The sequence below is a fragment of the Caenorhabditis briggsae genome (assembly GCF_000004555.2).
Source record: "Caenorhabditis briggsae complete genome, chrIV, whole genome shotgun sequence".
Lineage (NCBI taxonomy): Eukaryota > Metazoa > Nematoda > Chromadorea > Rhabditida > Rhabditidae > Caenorhabditis > Caenorhabditis briggsae.
Window position 1 is genome coordinate 10,232,719 of NC_013487.2, and position 23,351 is coordinate 10,256,069.

Consider the following 23,351-nt stretch of genomic DNA (forward strand, 5'->3'; position numbering starts at 1 on the left):
ATTTTCAAATTTCAGACCTTTCCCAAAATACATGTAGAAAAAGCTATAAAAAGGTGATGGCATAAAAATGAAAAGCAGAGAAAAAATAACCAGTTGGAAAGGCATTGAAAAGGAGGTGATGGCAAAAACGAAAAATTCTCAAATTGAATAAACATGCTTGTATAAGGGAAAAAAATTAAAATAAGAAGAAGAAGACGTGGGCGGTTATTAGCATAATCATAGTGATAACAGCGTCGAAAAAAGATACAGATGGAGGAGTGGGAAAGTTGATTGTATTGGTGTGAGAAAAGCTGGATTCAGCTAGTGTTGAAGAGGATGCGAATGCCCAAAATGCCACGTCATAAATTTGATTAAACATCTGTTCGTGTTAAATCAGAAGAAAAAGTAGAAGAAGAAGAAACTAAACCTATGAAGCGAATGTAATTAGATGATGTTTAGATGATGAGGAGGTGTTGGAATGTAATAAGAGTTATGATAACGTTTCAGTTTAAGTCATCAAGCTAATGAGTATTTGCCCACTATTTCAGCACGAATTGCTTGTGGCTAGCGAGGATTACTTCGAACTGGTTGCTATTCTGGTGTCTGTCTTCGTTCCCGATTGCCAGTGAGTGCTTTTTTTCTTCCTTAGCTTTTGCAAACCCACACCGATCCGGTCTGCATCTCTTTGAGGTCTTCCATTAGATCGACACGAAAAGAGAGAAATCTGAATCCTCTTGAAATTGTGGTTTCCATACAATAATAAGCCAATTCGACCCCTCTTTTCTCCCGATTTGTTTCTATTAGTTCTTCTTATTTCCTCTCGTTTCGTTTTGTGTCCGAATTCATTTTCTCCCAATGATTCCCACACGAAGGTCGCCTAACACTATTTCCCCTATCGCCCACCACCTGATAATTTACAACTGTTCTTCTAACGACATTTCATTCTTGTGTTTTGCAGAGAACAAACCACAGCAGAGGCGATTTCTCGAATTATGCCGATGTCTCATCCACCCTATATTCTCCTGAAAACCGATCAGAGTGAGGTGGAAAGAAGAGTTTTCGAGAAGTTTCGCTATTATAGACGGCTACCTGTTGGGACAGGAATGATAAGGTAAGGATCTAGATAGGATGGATGAAACGTACAAAAGTAAACATGAATAAGACATTCCATTTCTTCAGTCAACCATATCCAAGTTTTGTTTTTCGCTTCATATTACCTCCAAAGGAAGCCCACCCAACCCGTCAACTTTGAGCTCAATTATCTCGATTCATGGGAAAGATATCAAAATTTTGTCAGCTGAAAAAAATATTGGTGATAATATGATGAATAATTTATCAGTTGGCAAATTTATGATCTCTTACAGAAATCGAGACAATTGAGCTCAAAGTTGCCGTTTGGATCGGCTTCTGTTAAGGTAAATACGGTATCTTAAATGCCACATTTAGTAACACATGCAAGGCAGTTTTTTTCCTACCAATAAAAACATAACGAGATCAGATCATCTTCACATCTTTTCAGCTTCATAAAATTAGCCGAAAAAAGCGAGTCCTACGGATATCGAATGTATGAAGCACTAAATGAGAACAACGACAAATGTATCCTCTCAATTGGATACAAAGGAATCTATATCTACAGGCGGAGTCGTCATCAGAACCTCATAACCCCATATCTGGCATATCCATGGAGAGTGATAGATAACTTGTACTATCGGGACAAAAAGTTTTCGATCGAAATCCGAGAACCCAAGAAGTGAGTTTTTCTTCTGGATTATTTGAATATCAATTTTTCTTTTCCCACGCCCTCAATGTTTTCAGGAATGCAAGTAGCGAGAACGTATCAGATGATGCGATTCTGATGAATGACAGGCAGCTGTCGGAAGCATTCAACCACCCGACAACACAGTAAGTCTCCTCTTCATCCAATTATCCCCTTTATTTTTTGAATACTCTGTGCATAAACACCTCCATTACTGCACCTTTATGTACTCATTGTGTCAACGCAACAGAAGCGCCGAGTTGCGTCAACTCGAAAAGTTTCTTTTTCAAGACACCGCTGGTAGCAATAGGCCAATAAGCGCTTCTTTAAGATAAACATAATGTTTTGATTACCCAACCAATAGGGACATTCAATGAACTTCGTAACAGGTCACCTGGCAACAAGACCTTCTTTTTCCCATTTGAATTGTGGTACCTAAACGGACACTCGTGTGTGTGTGTGTGTGTGTGTGTGTATCTTTTGTATGTGCCAGTTTAAAAATGATCAAAGCGGCTCAAATGAGATGTGACAGGAGGAAGAAAGAGACAAGGAACCGTGAGGACACTACTGGGCGCGAATAAATAATTAATGAGACTGTGTGTATGGTCATTTGTAGGGCGCTGCTTGTTTCGACATGAAATACGATTCGAATTGGTACCCGCGTCGACTAATTTCTGGCGAGAATTGAAATGTAATGCATTGAATAGGTCTTTCCTGCCTGAAGTTTTTAAAAATAACCCAGAAATTCTATACATCGTGTTCAAAATTTTCAAAAACCACAAAACAAATTCTTGGAATAAAAAAGAGAGTTCTGAAGATCGCATTTTCTCCCAAACTACATACGGCCTAAGCTCTTCTCCAATATGTTACAATTTTCCAGAGTATCGTGTGGACGTCGTCGTTCAAACAACCAGCAGCCACGAGTCCTTCTGTTTCCATTCACATGCCAAACTCCTCTCGTGTGTCGAACAGTTTGGATGTCGGCAATAGCGCAACATCGTTTTTTTCTGGAACGAAAGGAACTGAAAAAGGTGAGTATATTGGTATATCGTTTCCTTCTTTTAATCTTCCACCTTCTTCTTCCTCTTTACTTTTTCCATCCTTCGTTCTTTTTATTGCGCAGAAGGCGTGACAAATTTCAATGGACGATGATGTCGTCGTTGAGGGTGGCCAGAAGAGGTTGTATTTCGACGACGGCAAAAGTATCTTCAAGCTATACGAAAATGATACCTATACTTTAGTCTAACTTCTACTTTAAGATTTTTTTTGAAATTTGAAATATTCTGCTTCACTTTTTGCGTTGCGCCCTTCTATGAGTCATTCGTTGACAAACACAACAATTCCACTCTCAAAAAACTTTGCTTTCGTTTTGTTTTCTTCTGATTTGTTGTTATACTTTGTGATACGAATTGTCTCTTCCAGCGCTTCTTCTCCCATCTCGTCAGTTGCACCCATCAGATTCTTAGGTGTTTTGTACGTTTTTATCCATATCATTCCAATCTACTTTTCTCATATGTTGCCAGGAAACATTGCCATAAGATTGAATTGCTAATCAAATACGCGAATAGGGCAAAACAATTTCTTTGCTCATAAAGGAGCCAAAAGTAACTGGACACTGGTCGTATCTGAGCAACAGCTTCCCCACAAGGCTCTTTTTTTTTCGTCTGACATACGTCATAATTCATTTCGTCGCATCTTTCCTTGAACTCATCACCCTGTTGCCCCTGGAGACGTTGTAGGTTGCTGGAGGGAGCAGTAGAGCACTCCCCCCTTTTTTCTTCATTTTAATACACTTCCCTTCATATTAGTACGCGCAGCAAAATACTTATGCAATACGCTTAATCGGTTACTGTTGAGCGACGTTTGAAGTGGACCGAAGGTGTTGCGTAGCCGGATTTAGGAGGGTGATCTAATTGATTGAGTCACCCAATAGAAAGGTGTGAAAGAGTGAAAGACTACTGTAATGTGAAACATAGATAATTTTGAATTATTCTAAAAATTAGTCTATTGCATTTATTCTAAAAAATTCCTATATCTAAATAATATCTTCCTCACTAGTGTGATCGTCATTGTCTGTTATTGTTCTGCTTTGTTTGAATGACTCATATCTCACACTCTTTTCTGCATTTATCAACGAGGAAACGCTCTTAGTTTTCCACTCTCATACTTCGTGCCCTATTTTTTTCCCTTCATTCCTGACAGTCTGATCTTATACGGTTTTTCGAAATACTTCGAAGTTATTCTACTAAATCTACTGCCATTGTTTCTGTGAGAGCCAGCCGCGGCGTCCTATATCTCCGTCTCTTATTCTCCAGTAGTCTTCCTGGGTTTCTATTGTGACAAATGATCGTGTGGTGGCCATCACAAAAATTTGCATTCTCCGTTCTCCAGTTCACTTGTCTTCTTTTTTGTGGTGTCATCTAAATATTTGTAGATTGTTGTTTTCCATAGTGTATGAGAAACTGCCCAGCAGCAGTCAAACTAAGAGATTGATGAAAAATATATGACCACAGAGGTCCTCTCAGTGCTTTTCTCTCGAAGGAGAAGGAGCAGCGGTCCACTTGTCACCAGCCATTTTACACACTCTAACTCGGAAACCGGGGGACTCAAATTCTTTTTTTTTGCTTGCTTAGTGGTGGTGGTGGCTGGTCTATTAGATCTCATTTCTGTTTCCCTCATCTGTCACTCATTTTGTCATTGTTTTTGGTTCACAACTTGACTTTTTTCATCATTGTGATTCGTTGACCACCAGGCAGCCCACACTTCTTGAAACGACATCCTCGTTTGCATATGAATAGCATCAGAGCTGCCACGTGGTTCGATCTCACATCCACACACCCATCAGGAATCGAATACTAAACTCATAACGTCTCGATTTTGAACACTATTTTTAAAATTTTTTACGCACCGATGCTTCTATTTGTTCAACAGTCAGTCCCGGGCGCCTTTTTTGTCGTCGAGGCGCCTGTGTTATTGTAGGAGAATGTGTGGCGTGTGTCATCATCATCCGAAAGCGGCCCCAACCTTGTAATTTCGAGTTCCGTTTTTTGTACGAGAAAAAATGGGCAGGATTTAGTTATAGTTCTACCCACTTTGGCTCCCCGCCTTACTATCTCTGATCATATGGTTAGTTGTAGTTTGTCTGTTTGCGATATGTAGTTCACATTTCTCAAACATCTAAATACAACGGTGTATTGTGTCATCATTTTTCCAAACAGATTGATGAATGAAATTGCCCTATTCTTTTAACAATTTATCTTTTTACAAGTTCCCCTGCAAGATTTATTCTTAATGTTTCCCTGACTTTTTTCTGTATTCAGAATATACAGTATTCTCTCATTCAGTTCTGTAGGAATGCCCTTTGAAGTTCATATATAGACGATTTCGAATCAGTCACTCGAAAAAGTGTCGCCGCTTGGCCACTTGAAAATATGAGGACATCTATCCATCGCGCAACTCGAAAAGCACACACACATTCAACAAAATATATGGATGGGTAGTGGCAATCCGAAACTCTCCCAACATCAAAAACATGTATTTTTGTTTTCTGCAAATGTTGTAGTACTCTCTATCCATCCATGGTATTGAAGGAAAACCACAGATTCCTGATCATCTCGGGGCAAAGATAGAGAATAGAGTTGTTAAGCGGATTGTCTCATTTTCCACCCAAATAGACAAATAACACTCCTGGAATGAAAATTACGGTAAAAGAAGAAATACCGTTTTTTCTACAAATGTATGCCATGTTTTCAATGTGAGATGGTTGGGCTGAAAGTTCCAGGATGGAGATTCAAGGACCTTGTAGTACGGTATAAATCTTTGTCACGAAATGGGCGCGGTTAGAAGTTCGGGGCAAAAAAGGCGTGCGCGCACCACAGCGGGTGAAATGACCTTAAAATAAAAGCGGGGTCGGACAAATGGCGAACAATGGAACAATCAAGGAATGCAAGTAGTTTTGGCATGCGGCAAAACTCAGGGCGAAGGCTAATTGGAGAGATGGAACGAACGAACGTTTTGCGCAGCGATGCATCCCGATTCAATTATGAATTCTGTTTCTCCTGTTGTTGCTGTGTTTTATGAATTCGACTATATCCGGTGATCTACAGGACGGAAAGGGTGTGTAGCTGTGAAGAGACAAGGACGTCTAACCTTTTCGCAAAGAACGCGCATGCGCGTTTCTTTCCTCGGATCAGCGACTGTTTCTCCGACTGTGTCTCCGGAAAATCCGTTTCCTTTTCTCAAACGAATACCATTCTCACTACTACCAGTGTTTTCCTCCTGTGTTACCTATATTTTGTGGCTTCTCTGCGAATCGTCAACTTGTTGCGAGAGTTCCTGTGTCCACTCTCTTCCTCCTGAAGGTGGTGGTGGTGCACAAGAAGGGCGGTAAACACTGAACATTGAGAGGAGCGCAGTGCGCGAGACTTCGAGTGAATTTCGAAAGGAATCTGTGAGAGAAAGAGAAAGAAGGGATTGTGCTCTCCCAGTGTGTCGTCTCTGTGGATGCTTATTATTCGGTACATCAGTTGTCTTTCCTACCATTTTTCATTCAATGCACACGGACGATGATGTGCTGCAAGCTGTGCAGAAACCTGCCTATCGACACAGATATTTACAGGTATGTCAAGATGTTTCAATTGGGTCTCCATCCATGCACCACTGTTCAATGTGCCATAGTTTTTCTTTGCTCTGTTCTCATCTTCTCAGATGTTTCGTTCCTTCCCCCACCCATTGATCTTTCACTCGTTAGCCATCCTTCTAAACGACCTGTTATCAGGCGTCATCCCTTGCACCTTGCTCTCATTCCCACGCTGATGGCTGCTCCCGGAGCCTTCACGTGTTTTCTTCTTTATCCGCATGTGCTCCCCAATCTCTTTCCTCAACTCTTCTTGTTCGAATTCTTTACAATCTGATTGTAATTACAATTTGTAAATCTAGTCTCGATTATTCTATATTCGCTAAATGTTCTACCCAAAAAAAGTCATTGTCTGAAAAACCGAAATTTGGTTTTGTTTTGTTTGAATTTCTGATGAGCCTGTCGTATAGGGTGGTTTTACGTTTGACAAGAAGCATCACTCATCCAACAACCGTCTCGACATCTACTCATACCCGAATTCATAAAGAATTTTGCCAACGATATTTCTCTCTCTTTCTATAAATTTTCTTCCGAATTTCAATTTGTGTTGCAATCTGGTTTTTCGCTATCAACGTCCTTTCCCTGATCCGATTCGCACTCAACCGAATGTAAATTATCAGCTAATCGGTGACGGGTGAACCGCACTTTCCCACGCATCCTCCTCCTTCCGATATTCTTCTTTCATCTCTAATCAGTCTAATCTCACTCGATCTCATTTTCTCAATACGGTTACTAGATAGTATATTATAGTTGCCTAGGATCCATTAATTATAAAATGAGCCACCAAGAAGACAACTTTCAACATCACTCCTCTTGACTCTTTCTTGAATAATACTGTACACAATACACTATGAGACACTGCGCTAAACCCAAGTAAACACATAGCCTAAGAAGGTTTTCGGAGAGAGAAAGATGCAGTAGTAAACCCCATTTCAATATATTTATTCCTCCCCGAATAGTACTATAATCGGTCGAAAGTAGGTTGTGGTTCTAGTGGTCCTTTTTCCCGTCCGAATTCCGTCAATTCCGGAAATGACATTAACACTTTTACCCCGTCAATGTCTTTTCTCCTATTTTCTTTTATTTTGCATTCCTTTTCTTTCTTTTTACTCACCATTGAGTAGCCATCACTTCTGTAAAAATTACCTACTACTGCCACTTTTCCCTCGCAGATAAACTTTTTTCTATTGCTCATAACTTCACTGAAATGTGCCTCTTGAAATTCAATTTTCCTCTTGACAATCTCCCTCTATTTTCTCCTTCCTCTTCTTCCAATGTTCGTTTTTATACCCAATCGTAAAACCCGACTTTGGCGATAAAGTGTAAATCCTATAATGCCTGTGAAAAAGCCTTACTGTACGTTTCTCTCTTGATCTCGTTTCCCATTATTTCGTTGAACTGGAGGAGCAAAGTGTATAATCGGGTCACAAGTACATTGCTATCATGTTACCAACAAGTGCCAAGAGCGGTGGAGGTCCTATTTTCATTCCTGCGCATCCCATTTCATATGTTTTATGAGGGACGGCGAGATCGAAAACAATAAGCTGACGAGAGGAGATGTTCTATCAAGACCGTTCACAGATGACTATCTAATACCGTCCTTTTCTCTCAGATTCCAAATTTCCACTCTTCTCCGTTCCATTCGGTTCTAGAAAGAATGAATCGTTCTTTGGTCCACTCATTTGTTTCTTTTTCCGGCAACCAGTTACTTTTTCTTCCTTCCACTCGTTCCCGAAAAAAACGAGACGCTGCTCCAATGGCAGTTAGTGTCCACTCTGAATTTCGTGGCTCCCATGGGGAGGGACGAGTACGGAGATGGTGTTAGGCGACGAATTGGGTCTAGTCAACACATTTTTGTCGTCGAGAATCGGTATCTAGAATGTGGTGAAGATGAGAAGACGTTTGTTGGCTGCTTCACACTTTTTCGAAGAACTGTGAACATCTTCTATCGTACTCTTCTTTTTTCTCTGTATCTTTATAATTTATTTCCTATTGCTTCGAAGCCAACATTCCCCCACACACTACCACTTTGTTCTCCTTCACGATGTGTTTTTCCCGAGTTTTATGTGTTTTTTTGTTCCTGAAACGATCAGCGTGTGTATGCTGAAGATTGATTTGATTTCAAATGGCTCTTTTCTATTCGTCTATGTCTCTTATTGCGTATGATTTTTCTTCTTCTTCTCCAAAAAATATGTACCACTGAAATTTGATGCAGCATCGTGATAGATTTTATAGATATTCAAAATATCATCCATCTGACCACCGCCGCCATTCAATGCTCCCATGAATTTTGTGGTTCTCTTTGTCTTTGCATCGAGAAATTATATTTTATTGCCCCGGCGTTCCACGACGGCGTGGTGCAATATGGCCACCCCGTTCGTATCTTCATCTGTTACAGTAGACTAGTATCAAATGTCTGTCGGGGTCCTTTTGATGGAATTGGCGGTCTCCTGCTAGGAATTACAACAGGGAGGAAGTATCATCCTGTCTTGAACTCTATGGTAGAATTGAATCTCATAACCGCTTTCCTAATTTGGGGAGTACCACGACGCAATCATATTCCCATTATTCTCTTGTTTATGCTAATTATGGATAGTATTATTTTGGGTAACAGAAATCAGATTGCGTGTGAAAACAAATGTGAGATTCACTCTACCTGATCCCCCATTAGCCCCCATTTTGACCGTTGGAGCCTATCAAATGAGCTACTCAAGCTTCACGCAACACATTCCTTCTGAGAATTCTTCCACATCTTCCAAGTCTCTTTTAAGTGCTGGCGTTGGTTGATCCACCTGCTACCTGATGACATGCCTTCTCGTGTTAATCGACTTGTCATCGAGCTGTTTTCTTTCTGGACAGAGGCAATTAACCGTAGCCAAAAAACAAAATCTTGGGTGTGGTCAGATGATGATTCAAAATTGGCATGGAGGTCATTCCGATCTTCTCTCACTCTAATTATATCAGATCAGTCAGTTACTTTCTCGAAAACACATCATCATCCTATTTATTTTTTCTGTTTTCGTCTCTCTCTCTCTCTCTCTTCCCACCGCATTCTAGGGCTTCTGTTTATTTTATTAACCATGTCATGGCTTGCGCTAAATCTATGATGTTACCACCTGTCAGCAGTCTTTCTCTACTTCTTGGCACTCGTCTGCCCGTAAGCTCTTTCATAATTTGAATATAGAGTCTCTCGCTCGCTCTCCCGTGGGACACTCACACCTGTCGCCACAGTACACACAGAAATACAGGAAGAGGCACGCAAGAGCTCATCCCGTTAATCCGGTCCGCCAATCTTTTTCACAGCCAAGTCATTACTAGACAAGAATAACCGAAGAAGGATAAGAAGGAAGAAGATTTTGAATTTGTAGGGGCACTTTGTTATGGTTAGAGGCGCCCGCGATGTTTTGTTTCGGGTGGTACCAGGGTCTCTCTTTATGTCTATACCGGTGTTTTTTGAATTTTCCAAATAACAAGAAGTTTGTGCTTATAAGACTACTGTACTTTAAAGACAGTCCAGTTGAATTTGGACATAACAACACTTTAGTCAATGAAGATGATCAAGGCAAATAAACATGATAATGCATTTACCGAAACTGGGTATTTACTGTTCATTCACTTCACTTTGTTCATTCTCGCTCATTCTTATCGAAATTGTTTCCTGATTTTTGTAGCATTTTTTCAAACCATTCAAACTTAGTCAGCTTCTCCATTGGAGAGTCTCCAGCTCATTTATCACCTTCTTTTCTTGGCCACGCCTCCTGCCCTTTCTTCAGCTCTTCCCCCTTTCTTGCCCTCATTCATTAAGCCACGCCCACTCTTCAAACATCTCCCTCCTTTCTATTAAGACCTGTAGTCATTGAACCCCCAATCATGTCCATACGAGTTCATGCATTCAAACAAGCTGTTCTTGAGCTACTTATTGACACCTATTCTCTACAGAAAGGACACCATTCACGCAACGCTGTCGTCGATCACCAGGAGCTTACTGAGAAGCTGAATCGATTGACTAGCAGCAGTTCATTAGGATCCAGTTTGCCTTCATTGAGGTTTGTTTTTTTTTTGGGAAAAAAACCGAATACAATCCCTATAATTTTAAGTTCCCTACACTCGAGCTCGTCGATCGGCACAATGCCGTCGGCGAAGATTGGCGATGGAAGTACATCGAGTCTTCCTCCTGTGATATCTCTCAATAAGCCAATATCAACACAAACCTCCGAATCTCTACCTCCTGATGTTCCAGACATGAGCGAAACTCTTCATAGTAAGAACTCGGTCATAATTTCAACTAATTCAAATTTTCATTTTCAGACAAATCAACGGAAGAGTTTCAAAGGGATTTGGAAAGATGCGGAATGCTGAAAACAAAAAAAGCAGATCTCGAAGCAAGGCTTCGTCAAAAAATGCAGGAATTGAAAGAAGTATGCGTTCAGGAAGGTGACATAACCGGAGAGATGCCGATTGAAATAAACGAGGTCGTTCTCCCGGGAGACGATTTCCCACGACTGAAGCGAAGGGTTGGAACGGCTTATTCGATTCCTGATGAACTGATTAAAATAGACAAGGTAAATATTTTATTCATTTAAGCAGAAAGTGCGGCATAAATAGGATTAGCTCGGGCCACATCATTAGTGTTTGGATCTTCTACGTAGGTTCCTGTGAGACGAACGACGATCAGGAAGTTGAGCATAATTAGAATGACGCCGACAACATGGGTGAAAGAAGAATTGGAGCTGGCACCTGGTCCATCCTCAACCAAATCGTAGATCATGCATTGGAGGGCCACGATAGCATTGATACTGCATAGGAAAAGAGAAAAAAATGATCCAAACGAAACTCCTCCTGAAAATGTTGGATTTATCAATTCTAATGAGTTGGACTTACCAGTCAGGAGGAGCATGCTGAGAGAAACAACAGCAGCACTTCCAACACTCACTCCCACGAGAGCTTTTCTATTGTTGTCGAAATTGTTTCCGATCATCTGGAAATTTGAAAATTAACGTTTCATGTGAAACTATATCTATCAGTTCAGTACATGAGCAGTTAGTCCAACGATGACGGGCATGAAGTAGTTAGGTGGTCCATAATCAGCCAACGAGTAGTGAATATTAGTGATCATCGAGAAGACTCCACATAAGAATGCCCAAACGATCATTGTCACTCGATACTCATAAATTGTGAGTTTTTCTTTCTTGAAAAGAACTGCAATGTTAGCTCCAACGAGTGGAAGGAACAAGTAGGTGAAGGTGAAGACGATGAAACGTCCAAAAACTTCACGAAGGGGATAGTGGAAAATCGAGAGCCCTCCTGTTCGGATTCCCAAAGTAAATGAGGCGAAAAGAATAGTTCGAGCCACATAGAGTCTGAATGAAAACTATGTAAAACTTGTGGAATGATGATACAGTACTCCATGAGAAGGTTTCGTGGAAAATCAACAGGAAGAGGTCTTGTATCGAACACTCTCAGCATGATCTTCTCACATTCTGCCCAGATGATGGCGCCAATTGATTTGGGCTGCTCCTTTTCTCTGTTAGAGAAAAAAACTATAAATTTTCTCAATTCGAAACTCACTCAACACGTTTGACGGTAGAAGTCATTCTCTCTCGAATAGTATCGAATAGAACAAAATAAAAGAGATTCTTGCACAGCGATGAACCCATGAAATAAGATTAGTCAGGCCCCCGTTTCATGAACCGCGCATGTTTCACGTTTGTAATTTCAGGATGACAAAGTGAGTCAAATGGAGACTGATGTCGAATTGCACCGAAGGATCGTGGCGGCTGCTTCTCGATTAGCAACAGACAAAACTATGAATAAATCAGTGCGGAAGAAGAGACAAAAAGATTTACTAGCGGCAAAACAGAAACTGAGCCGACTGGAACAAGGTCTTCAAAGTATTCGGCAATCAGCGAGTAAACCTGATATCAGTAGCCTCACAAGTGATAGTAGCAGTAAGATTAATTTTTGAGAGACTGGTCTCTTCATTAGTTTGCCTTTTTCAGATTCTTGGTCCGCATCAAACTCTTGTGGTCCTATGCTCACTATGGCGATGACGAAGAGCTGTCCTACAACTCCACGTGGCTCTGTACCCGATCTGAGAAACGAGTTGGATGATGAAAAGGATGAATTCGATGAAAATGTGGATGAAAGAGTATCCAGAAGAGCACCGAGGTATGTAATCAGTGGATCAGAATAGAGACAAAATAGCAGAGTGTGATTCTTCCCTTCAAATCATCCCTCAATCTACCTTCTCACTCTTCTTACTTCTCCTTTCCTAATTTTACCCCTTTTCAGCGCGATATCCCGTCACTCCCTTTCCCAACGATACTCTGGAGTATCTTCCTCATCGACAAGTTCTGGATCTGATTCAATGGGTCTTGGATTGCCACCTCGTCCAGTATCCTGCAAATCACAACAACAACAAACGACGCCGTTCGACGATCAGCTAGACAATCCAATGCTCTGTGATGCGATTCCATCGACAAATCCACTGTTAGTACCAACTGTGCCACGTGGCAAAGCCTCATCTAACGGGTCTCGTGTGTTGACTGATTACTATCCGGTCCTAAAGAAAATCAGGACCAATTATTGAATGTTGTCAGCTTATAAACCTATATGTTTCACTTCTTTTTGTTTCTAGGCATGTGCAGATCTAGATAATAATTTAATAATAAATTTTATTTTCGCCCTTCTGCACTGATTCGTTTTTACTAACATTGTTTCTAAAAAGAAAGACGATTACACTATTGACCCAACTCGTACAGCTGATTAAGAACATATAAAAAATCTAGATCGCCAGTTAACCATACCACGGAGCATGAATCCAAATTTTATTTGAATTTTAGTATCTATCAAAAGCCCTTCCCATTTTTTAGAAATTTTTTAAGCGTTAAAATTTCAGCTACGAAAACGTTGGCTACCGATCCACATCCTACCGAAGCAGCTATCGTCAAGCACACTACCCAACAATTCAGGTATTACTGGCTTTTGAATAAATTGTTTACTAATCCAGACATATTTCCAGGATGAGCATACTCAACGAAAACGAGCACAATCTGCACATTCGATAAGTTCGGATAATGGTGCAAATGGAAGAACTTCCACGTATTCAGTTCCATTGAACGACGCGGCTCAGAAATTCAGAGAGTACGATTACGAGGACGAAGAAGACTCGACGCCAACAATGGATCTACCTGGACATCTTATGAATGTCCGCCGTCTGACTTCGTCCATTTCATGCCAGGCTGGATTCGCCACTGCGAGTTTGGATCGACGATACTCGAAAAGCAATGGAGGACGGATGTCGAGCGGATGCCCCGATGATATCCTTCGACAAAATGTTACCACTCGTATCACGACGTTCCCTGTTGCAACACCAGTGGCTACCGTAGTCTTGTCTGGGTGAGGAGTGTTTTGGTTTTTAGATTTTCGTGTTGAATTATTGTTGTAAACATGAATTCTTCATATGAAGATGATGATAGGGGAAAAACCAATGTGTGATTTAACGAAGATAAACTGCTGATATGTTTTTTATGACAATGATAGACATACTTTGACCCTAATCAAAAATAGTTTTCAAACATGTTTTTTTTTCAGAAAACCATATTCATCATCCGAACTTCCTCGGTTTCAACCTCCACCGCCTGTCGCTCGTGTCACACATTTGCCACGTGGATCTCTGCCACCGTACTCGTCTTCAATTCAATCGCCACTTTCGAATGGAATAACTCCACCAAGTGGAAAATTGTCGACAAATCCTCAAATGGAAGCATTATTGTCCTATTACAAACAACAACAACAGCAGCAGCAGTCACAGCCACGGTCAAATGCATCGCAACAGCAGAAGACAGCGACGATTGTCTAGAATATTTAGTTTTGATGATTTAAGATTTTTCTGTATTTTACTTTGTTCTAGGTATCCGTTGCCCCTCCCAATTATGTCAGCTTACCCGAATTCTATGGTCATATGTTCTTCTCTGTGAATTTTTTGGTATCCGGTGTGATATATTCCATCTCTTATTTAAGAATTTCCCATTCTTTTACTCACCACTTTTCATTATTTCTCGCATCCAAATGTGATATTTCTATTTCACTTATGCCCAAAACGAGGCAAAACGGGTCTTCTCAAAATCCTTCTCGTTTGTTTCAGTTCCCGCCTTTTCTCTCTTGTCTCTTAAAATAAGAGAATACGATTTCAGTTCTCGAACCCCATATTGAGCGAGTATTTATTCATGTAAATGTATCCTTTGTCAAAATTAAAATGAAGTTTTTATTATTAAATACATTATTGCAGCAAAAAAAAAAACATATCCTGACTTGTACAAGTTCCTTGTCAAATACCTGGTAAAGCAGAACCGGTTTACCACTAGTGGTTACCGAAAAGAATTGACGTCTTCTTTTGTTGTGTTCCTCAGCAATTCCGCTGAAATACCCTTAGAAATTCGTTTAGTCGGTCTATATGAAACTGGAAGCGGCAGAAAATTTCTCAAAAAGCGAATTCCTTCTTTGCGCAGATATCTTTTCTACCTGTCTGGTGAAGGACAAGCAGGCTGAAACTCGACATCGTAGGAAAAAAATCCACGTTATCTCTTCAAATCGACCCGATAGGATCAGCGCCTTCTCTTACTGTCCGTCTTTTCTAAGCACTCGCGCGCGCGGCGCCGACGAAAAACCATTGTTTTCGTCTTCCCAGTCGTTTTAGATTTTCTTTCCAAAAGCAGACACCCAATCTCTTCTTATTTTCTCTTCAATAATCAGCTGTGCTCAGTTGCGAGCGAGCACTTTTTCGTATACTTCTTGCTCTCCGCCTCCCCGTCGTCTTATCGATTTTTGAAAATTTTGAAAAGTCCAAAATCGTTTCTTATGAAGAGTTTCATAAATAGCTTTTCTGGTGATCACCGGGAAATGCAAATACTTCAGCTAACCTTTCACAGAAGCCAGAATGAACCACCTTTAAAAGATTTTTTCAAATGGTCTCGCACCGAAAATACAAAAGTTTCTTATTTCTGTCTGTGAGCCTTTAATTTTTACTACGGTAGCTTTTTTGCGGGTTTATTTTATCTTGCGTTTTCAATTGTATAAATAGGAATTCTCCTGTTTTCGGCTTGAAAACGCCCATTTTTTTTTCAGTTCGTGGGAAACTCTGACGAAATTTCTATCACGTTTGACATATTACTATGTTGTGAAATACATTCCTCTCGTGACTCTTTGAGCCGTTTTCCTCTTCTCCAAACAATTCAATCTCATTCTAACGGTTGAGAGATTCCGAATAGGGATGTTGCCGTATCACGTAAACAAAGTGGTTCCCCTATATTTCACATAAACCCGCAATTACGGCTGAGCCCTGTGCCATCTGCCGTATGTTTCTTCATCATCCTCGTCCTCAATCTCACCAAAACACCTCCTTCTCAATATCTCTTCATCTCTATGCGAATGCATCTTTTCCGAATTTTGCTTTATTTTCTCCTTTTTCTCTTTTTTTGTTTTTTATCCTTTTTCTCTCTCAAAAATGACGAATTCAGTTTCTCTTCTTTTCTATCGGCTCTCTATAGCTATCTTTGTTATTCAATTAGATTCGTAAGCCTTTCTGTTCTTAGCATGTGGACACAATCAAAGTGGTACTTTATATTTTGTACTATTCCTGTCATTTATTCATGTGGAAGTATCCCAAGATTTTTCTATTTTTCATATACTTTTCCCTGCACCTACAACGCTTCACTGTTTCTTTAAGTTTTTCAGTTCCCTGTACTTTGCAAAACTGTTATGTCATGTGATTTGCTTGTTTTGATGTTGTAAAACTCCTCAATGTGTGCATTCGTATTTGTAGTTCTACTCCAATAACTTTGCTTTTTTCGCCCACCAACTTTGCTACCGCCGCAGAGTAAAGTATGTGTTGCACTGCTGTCCCTGACAGCTGCTCAAATGCTCAATGGTTCCACGACATTTCCCCTCTCTCTATCCCTCATCTTATAATAGTGGTTCACAGTTTGGGCACCCAGCGCCGCCCTAATTTTTCGCACATGCCTGTCTGCGAGGAGGAGGCGACCGACGACCTGGCGAACCGTCCGATCACCCCATTCCAAGCCGAAGTGGGCGTATCACATTGACATTCCATGACAATCGTTTCAAACTTTTACGATCATATGTGTTGCTGCTCATCATTACTTCCTCTCAAATTACTCTCCCCGCTGCTTGTTGTCTACCACATTTTGGCCTTTCATTTACTGAACAAATATTAGAGTTCGCCAACGCGATTTATCATTCGACCGATTTATCAGTTTACTCTCCTTGCGGTCTCTTTTGGGATACACGCCAGCACCTTGTAAATAGTTGTACAGCAAGAACGGAACTCCTCCTGGGGCATACACCATTAATTCAGTATAACCAAAATAGGAAAAGTCTGCCTAGTTTCCGATTCCGACCTCAATCCTTTTTTGCTGGGCGCCGGAGACAACATGACGAATTGAGAGGGAGAGCGACGCGACGCTCGCAATACTTTTCCGCCGATGAATGACTCATCCCATCTTTTTCTGATACTCCAATCTCTCTCGTTTTGATTTTTTTTTTCCATCGCCTGATTTCTGAAAAAAAGGCTTCTGCATTTCACAATAACATTGCAACTATGATATTTTAATACTGATCCGAGCGAAATTACTAGCAACTGACACAACCACCTCCCGTTTTCCTGTTTTTTTCACTCGTTTGTTCTCTTTTCTCATATAGAATGCGACGTCGTCTCGTCATTAGTTTTTGATCATTCGACTGTGTTTTTTTCTAACAAACAAAAAGAAAGTTCGAAGAAGTAAGGGCAATCAACAGGACAGTGTTAATTTTATCATCCATTATGATAGTTATTCGATTCCTTTTTCATTGAAAAGATCTAACATTAAAAACAATTTCCCAAGAAGCTTTTTTTCATGGGCATCCCCTCATCACTGCGATTTTTTCGGAACGCCATTCAAATGCGCTCGAATGCTAATTTTTTCAAATAGGCGTTGGTCTCGACGCAAAAGCTTTTCATTGAGCTGCCGAGTCTTACGGCTTCGTGTCTGCATTCGAGCGGAAAGTTTTGATTTTAAAAAACGTTCCGGAAAAATCACCGCGCCTCGTCAACTGACAAATTCAAAAAAAAAGTAGGAGTTTCTATTTCAGATGGTCCCTTTTCAAACGTTTGATAAGAATTGAGTTCAAAGATCATTGGAACAATTGTCGTTTCTTTTCTTTGTGTCAATCGTTCTCGACGTCCTCTTGACGCTTCAGTTAGCGCAAACTGTGTTTGTCCAACATAACTTTTTTTAAAATTCTAAATTTTCATTATATTTCCCTATCTTTCATGAATTCTACTCTTCAATCTGAACGTCTTCATCCCTACGGACCCTTCCGTCCAAACTACAGAAATGTTTCTTCCCATTCGAATTTCTGCTCTCTGCGTCTCGTTGTCCCTTCTCGGGTGTCCTAGAGCCCTAACCCCACCTCCTTTTCCCCTATTCTTCATCTTTCCCATCGTCGTTCATTCCAAAATGTACCCTCTTTCTAGCCGGACGAGCACAAAAATGGCGGAGGCACTGACGAGGTGGCAGGAGGGATTAAACCGTATTCAATCGGCACCATTTCACTTATTCACAGTCGACAACAACTCGGATGTAGGAGTGCCAAGTGAGTTTTCACTCTGAATTTTCTGCAACTGTCAAAATATTCAGGTGCTGTTGGTGCTGAACTCTACGCACCTTCGTACTGGGGATTCATCAACTCCATCTTTCTACCAACAGTCGTTTTCTACACAATGCTCTGGTTCGCTGTTTATGCATGTGTTCAATACAACTGCTGGTTGAGCTGGCAAGAAGGAATTAAAAGAAAACGTCTTCTGAATCTGACGACTTCCCTCATTCATTCGACGGTAGGTACTCTCCTTCTTTTTGTGACGTAAATACAGATGGCTGATCTTTCTTTCATTAATTTTTGAGCAGTTGCTTGAGAAACTTTTGAAAGTGATGTGAAATTTGAGAAAAGAGGTCCGCGAGGAGTCTGTAAAAGAGAGAAGAGAGAGACAACAAAATCCAATGAACCAACATGACGTTGTGGTGCAAAAGCCGTCCCATGTTCATTTACATGCTAATTCAGAAAATAAGAAGAAGAATAGGAATACCAGGAAATAGAAAGAATAGGTGTCTTTGGGATGAGGAATATACTGGAAGATCATTGACCAAATAGACTTTATAATGAGGGAATGTAATTTCAGATCTCGGGTCTCTATCTGTTTGCCTTCTTCTGCTATAATACAAAGTTGATGTTCGCTGCTCCACTTCATTATTACTCTTATCTCGACTCACAAATAATCACTCTTTCAATCGGATACTTTTTCTACGATGGAATCGATCTTGTTTTGAATGATAAGTGAGTTGACCTCCTTTGCAACAATCAAATCTTCTAAATCCTATTTTTCAGACTTTCCATTTCAACTGGTGTACTTCTTTTCCATCATGTTGCCTCCATTTATGTACTTTCTACTGCTGTACTTTCCAAGAAATTTCTCTTATACGCCTACTGGGCAATGCTCATGGAGGTCTCTTCAATCTTCCTACACACCAGATCAATCCTTCACATTTCCAAATTGTCCACCACTTCGATGATTGGATTCTCGAAAGTTATATCGTATTTGAATCTGTTCAGTTTCATCATTTTCCGTGGATTCGTTCAATTCTTCCTCTTCGGATGGGCCTGGGTGAACTATGATCACATTCACTTGTTAGTTTATTCAATTTCTTTTTCTCAACTTTTGTTTTCTATCCTTTGTCCTTTTACAGCGTCTACAAGTGCATCGCTTTCGGTGGAGGCTTCTGTTTCGCCGTCATCAACGTCAGTTTACTTCTCCGTATTTTGCACTCTGATGGATTCTTGCTCTCATCTGTTGTTTCCCAAGGTAATTTATTCAATTTATTCTGAATTGTTTTACATCCCTTGTTGAAAGACGGAGTATCTAGAAATTATTCAGGAACTAATTTGTTCTCAGCTCTTAAGATTCAAATTGCAGATCGTTTGGACGCCCTCCTGGAGGACAACGAGTACAGCAACTCGTCGGAAAGTGTGGCCAAGTCGGAAAAGAAGGAGCTTCTTGATGTTTAGACGACGATTATTTTGATAATAATTCATAACCCGCGCCTCCAATCCATTCTCTATGCCATATTTCGGGTCTTTTTCTATGTTCGTTCCGTGCTCCAATATGATCAACATCCTTTTCCTTTTTTCACAAATTCTCACCAACATCTTCACAAAGTGTTTTATCCGTATTCTTTTTCTAGAGGTCCCTCCCTCATATCACAAGGCTTTACAGTGTTTGTACAAGCATCACGATCATTTCCCTCCTTTTTTTTCCTTTCTATCCTCATTCATATTCTTCCAAGAACATAATGATACAATTAACAAAATCATCGAATATATGTGATATTTGAAACTTAGTTTGTCTCTTCTTCTTCAATTACGGTCAATTCTAAATAAACCCCATTCGAACTTTTCAAACCATCTCTTTCTCGCATAACCTATCTTTTTTCGTGTCTTTTTCATTTTTGAAGGTATCCGCTGGGATCTCTTCAATCAGCGCACTATTTCCTACTCGATACACAAACAGCATTCATTTTGAGATGCGCCACCCGACGACCCCGAGAGAGGAAAAAAAGACAAATTCCGGTTTTCGAGTTTTTTTGGTCTCGCTCTCTCCTCAATTGTCGTCTTTTTACTCGGGTTTTTTTTCTCAAAAACGTTTCGATAGGCTCATCGTTTCCTCGAATTCAAATTTCCGGATCTCGTTAAATTGGGCGGAAATGTAATTTCGAAAAATCAACTGGATATTTTTTTTCAGTAATAAAGGAATCGGGTGAATTCCAAGAGGAAAAGATACATAAAGAGGGGATATCAAGGGATTTTCAACGATTCACATAAAACTATGTTCTTATTCTTATTCTTATTTTTTCTACTTCAGAATCTTTCATCTTTTCCGCTGACGTCTACTCTCGATTGTTTTCTTTTCCTTCTTCTACCTTCTCTTATCCCCAACGTCATTTTTCTGTGCCACTCCATGTCTGAAATTGAAAGAGACTACAATCCCGAAGGAAATGTCAATTTGAATCTTCTAGATTTTCAACTCATTTCCTCTTTTGCCGCATCCTCTTCCTGATTTATTATTTCCGATGAATGCGAGCCAAAATCTTGGACCAACGAGGTCTTTTCAGATGTCTTCAAAAAATGTCTGAAAAATTTTTTAATATTGATTCGTTTTGAAATTGTCCATTCAAGGATTGAGGATTTTTTGCAGGATTCAGAGCATTTCGCTTTTATTAAAATCTCAAGTCACTTCCAAAGAAATTAGAATTTTCCAGAGATTCCAAGAAAAAACCTCAAATTCTTATTCTTGTACAAAATAAACGGATCTGTGGAAGAGAAACGCCGGTGGCAGTGGCGGAAGGTCCCGCAAAGAAACCTAAAATATGCTTTATTTCTGGATCCATTATCTCGATTTTCGTGCATTTTTAGTTAATTTTTTGCACTTTTTATTAACAAAAATTCTAATTTGCCGACTTTTTTGCGGAAAAACAATGGAAAAATCGGCGAAAATCAGTAAAAAAACGAGAAAGTAAATACGGTGAAAACATTTTTATGTTACGGTAGGTAGCTGCCGTTGACCTTCGGCCACGGCCACCGGTGTTTCTCTTCCACAGATCCGATTTTTTTTGGTACCAGAATAATATGTCATTTTGAAATTCTCCATTTTCGATATTATTTTCTCAAAGTTTCAGCTATTTCAGATCATTTTGCTTTTTTAAAAATCTCAAAATATCTTCCAAAGAAATTAGAATTTTCCAGAGGAAATCGTATTTCTTCAATCTGTTTTGAGGTCACATTTCCTATTCCCAGATGCCAAAAAACAATAAAAGTACTTTCTCTTATCATGTTTCTCCTCTAATTATCAATTCTTGATAATGAGTTTCAAATCACATGTTCTTCCAGAAATAGCCTCAACATGTTGACTTTTTTCCAGAATCGATTCGTGATTTCCTTTTCTCAGATGACTCAACTCTGTGAATGAGTCAATGTTGATCCAAAAATTTTTTATCATTTTATCATTTCCTCCCAAAAAATCATTCGTTTTTATAAATACTATAAAAGTTTATACAAAAGAAATATTTCTTGTTTGTTTTGAGTGCACTTTGCTGAGAGAGAGAGAGATAGCCTCTTCACCCAATTAGTTTGTCAAGAGAGAAAGAGATGTGACACATTTTGTTTCTTCTTCTTCTTTCTTTTATCCTTCATCTACTCCTTTCATCTCTATTTCTCTTAATTATTCTCAATATTTCTTTCTGTGCTCCGGGGTCGAAATTATAAATTGGCTTCATTTCGCTACCCAGAGGTCCTTCGTTTTGCACCCATTTCCATGTTCTTCCTGTTTTCTATTCTCAATGAAAAAAAGAGAATGAAAAACATAAAAGAAGAAAAAGAAGAAGACGCAGAAGCAGAGGAATTCTCTCTCGTCTCAAATACTATCTATTTTTATGGTGTTGATAAATGTAAAGTGGTTTTTCGATTTGACCTTTCCGCAAGTGGACAGCCAAATTATCTGACTCATTTCCGTTGATTGTAATGCTTTAAGGGTGTAGTTTTGGTTTCAAAGACGGGGTTATTTAAGATTTTTGAACTCTTTATTGTTTTCTAGTCATACATTCTGAGTCTGTAACGTAAATTTAGTATGAAATTGAATTGCGCCGAAGTCGCAGCAGTCAGGAGTTTGGTTTAGCATAAAACGAGAACCTTAATACCGTAAAAACTGTAATAGAAGGGTAGTCTAACTTTGAGCCAATTTATCTCGGTTCTTGTCAAAGATATAAAAATTTGTCAACTGACAAAATTTTTTTGATAATATGCTAAACATTTTATTAGTGGACACGCTTTTCCTAGTCCTAACAGTAATCGAGCTGAATTAGGTCAAAGTGGGCAGTGTGAGGGCCATTACAGGGTGTACGGTAATACCCTTGGCTTTATTGGATCTCCTTTTTTCAAATTGATAATGTTTGAGGAAATCGTTACATCCCTTTTTTCATTGTATCATATGAATCAGCAACGACTTCATACAATAAAAGAATTCTTGCGAGATACTACAAAATTTCAGACTTTTTTGTGGTGACAATTTAACGAGAAAAAGAATCTAGAATTTTTCAGACTTCAGTAGATGAAAAAATCAGTTGATCCTTGTTTTTTTAGCAGCACGTCTTCTATTTTCAATTTTTAAATTTTTGAAATATTTTCTAAACCAAATGGAGACTAAATTTCCTTTTTCTGTGATTTCCAAATTTGAAAAAAAAATGGATTTTTTCGCAATTTCGTTTTTTCTTCCTTTTCCCCATTCCTTATTCCTTTTTTCTGGATTTTCGATGTTTTCATTATTTTCATCTCTGCTGGAATAGTACACCTTTCATAAAACTTTTGTTAGTATCTCAATCAAATGCTCTAACTAAAACTATATCAAAATTAAAATATCCTCCAAAAATCTAATCAACTTTCTGATCGGAAAATACATAGCGTATTTCCGCTAATAGAAGCCCACCCAAATCATCAACTTTGAGCTCAATTATCTCAATTCCTGTGAAAGATATCAAAAATGTGTCAACTGATAAAATGTAGGTGATATTATAAGAATCATAATATCAATTGACAAGTTGTTCATATCCTTCATAGGAATCGAGATATTTGAGCTCAATGTTGACGGTTTCAGTGGGCTTCTATTAGCACTCCGCTCATCTCTGCTCTGGGTTACTGTTGTATTAGTTTTTTCTTTTTTTTTCTGGTATTTTAAACCTTCCATATAACTTTTTTGAAATCTTAATTCAAGTATTCTAACTGAAACTATGAGAATCAGAATAGCCTCGAAAAATCTATTCAACTTTCTGATAAAAAAGTACATAACGTATTTCCTCAACTTTGAGCTCAATTATCTCG

General features: G+C 39.4%; 3 protein-coding genes across 3 annotated transcripts in view; 2 read left to right on the top strand and 1 right to left on the bottom strand.

Moving 5' to 3' along the window:
• The window catches only part of CBG22314, a gene marked incomplete at both ends in the record, with an annotated part of 14,389 nt that extends 1,429 nt beyond the window's left edge, over positions 1-12,960 (top strand). The window contains 8 exons of the mRNA XM_002647118.1: positions 528-604; positions 938-1,090; positions 1,499-1,729; positions 10,469-10,632; positions 10,680-10,933; positions 12,091-12,319; positions 12,371-12,539; positions 12,663-12,960. Of these exons, the coding sequence (XP_002647164.1) occupies positions 528-604; positions 938-1,090; positions 1,499-1,729; positions 10,469-10,632; positions 10,680-10,933; positions 12,091-12,319; positions 12,371-12,539; positions 12,663-12,960 (1,575 nt within the window). The remainder of the gene's footprint in view (positions 1-527; positions 605-937; positions 1,091-1,498; positions 1,730-10,468; positions 10,633-10,679; positions 10,934-12,090; positions 12,320-12,370; positions 12,540-12,662) is intronic.
• CBG22315 lies at positions 10,951-12,019 on the bottom strand (the record flags this gene model as incomplete). The annotated part of the gene is given in 5 exon segments (XM_002647119.1): positions 10,951-11,210; positions 11,253-11,349; positions 11,404-11,739; positions 11,742-11,895; positions 11,940-12,019. Coding segments are annotated over 5 exon segments (927 nt in total), but the record flags the coding sequence as incomplete, so codon positions are not given.
• A 4,960-nt stretch (positions 12,961-17,920) lies between the features above and the next one.
• Positions 17,921-19,490, top strand: CBG22316 (the record flags this gene model as incomplete). The annotated part of the gene is made up of 6 exons (XM_002647120.1): positions 17,921-18,023; positions 18,068-18,264; positions 18,607-18,761; positions 18,813-19,112; positions 19,172-19,287; positions 19,399-19,490. The coding sequence occupies 6 exons, from the start codon at positions 17,921-17,923 to the stop codon at positions 19,488-19,490; spliced, it is 963 nt and encodes a 320-aa protein (XP_002647166.1).
• Positions 19,491-23,351: the final 3,861 nt, after the last annotated feature.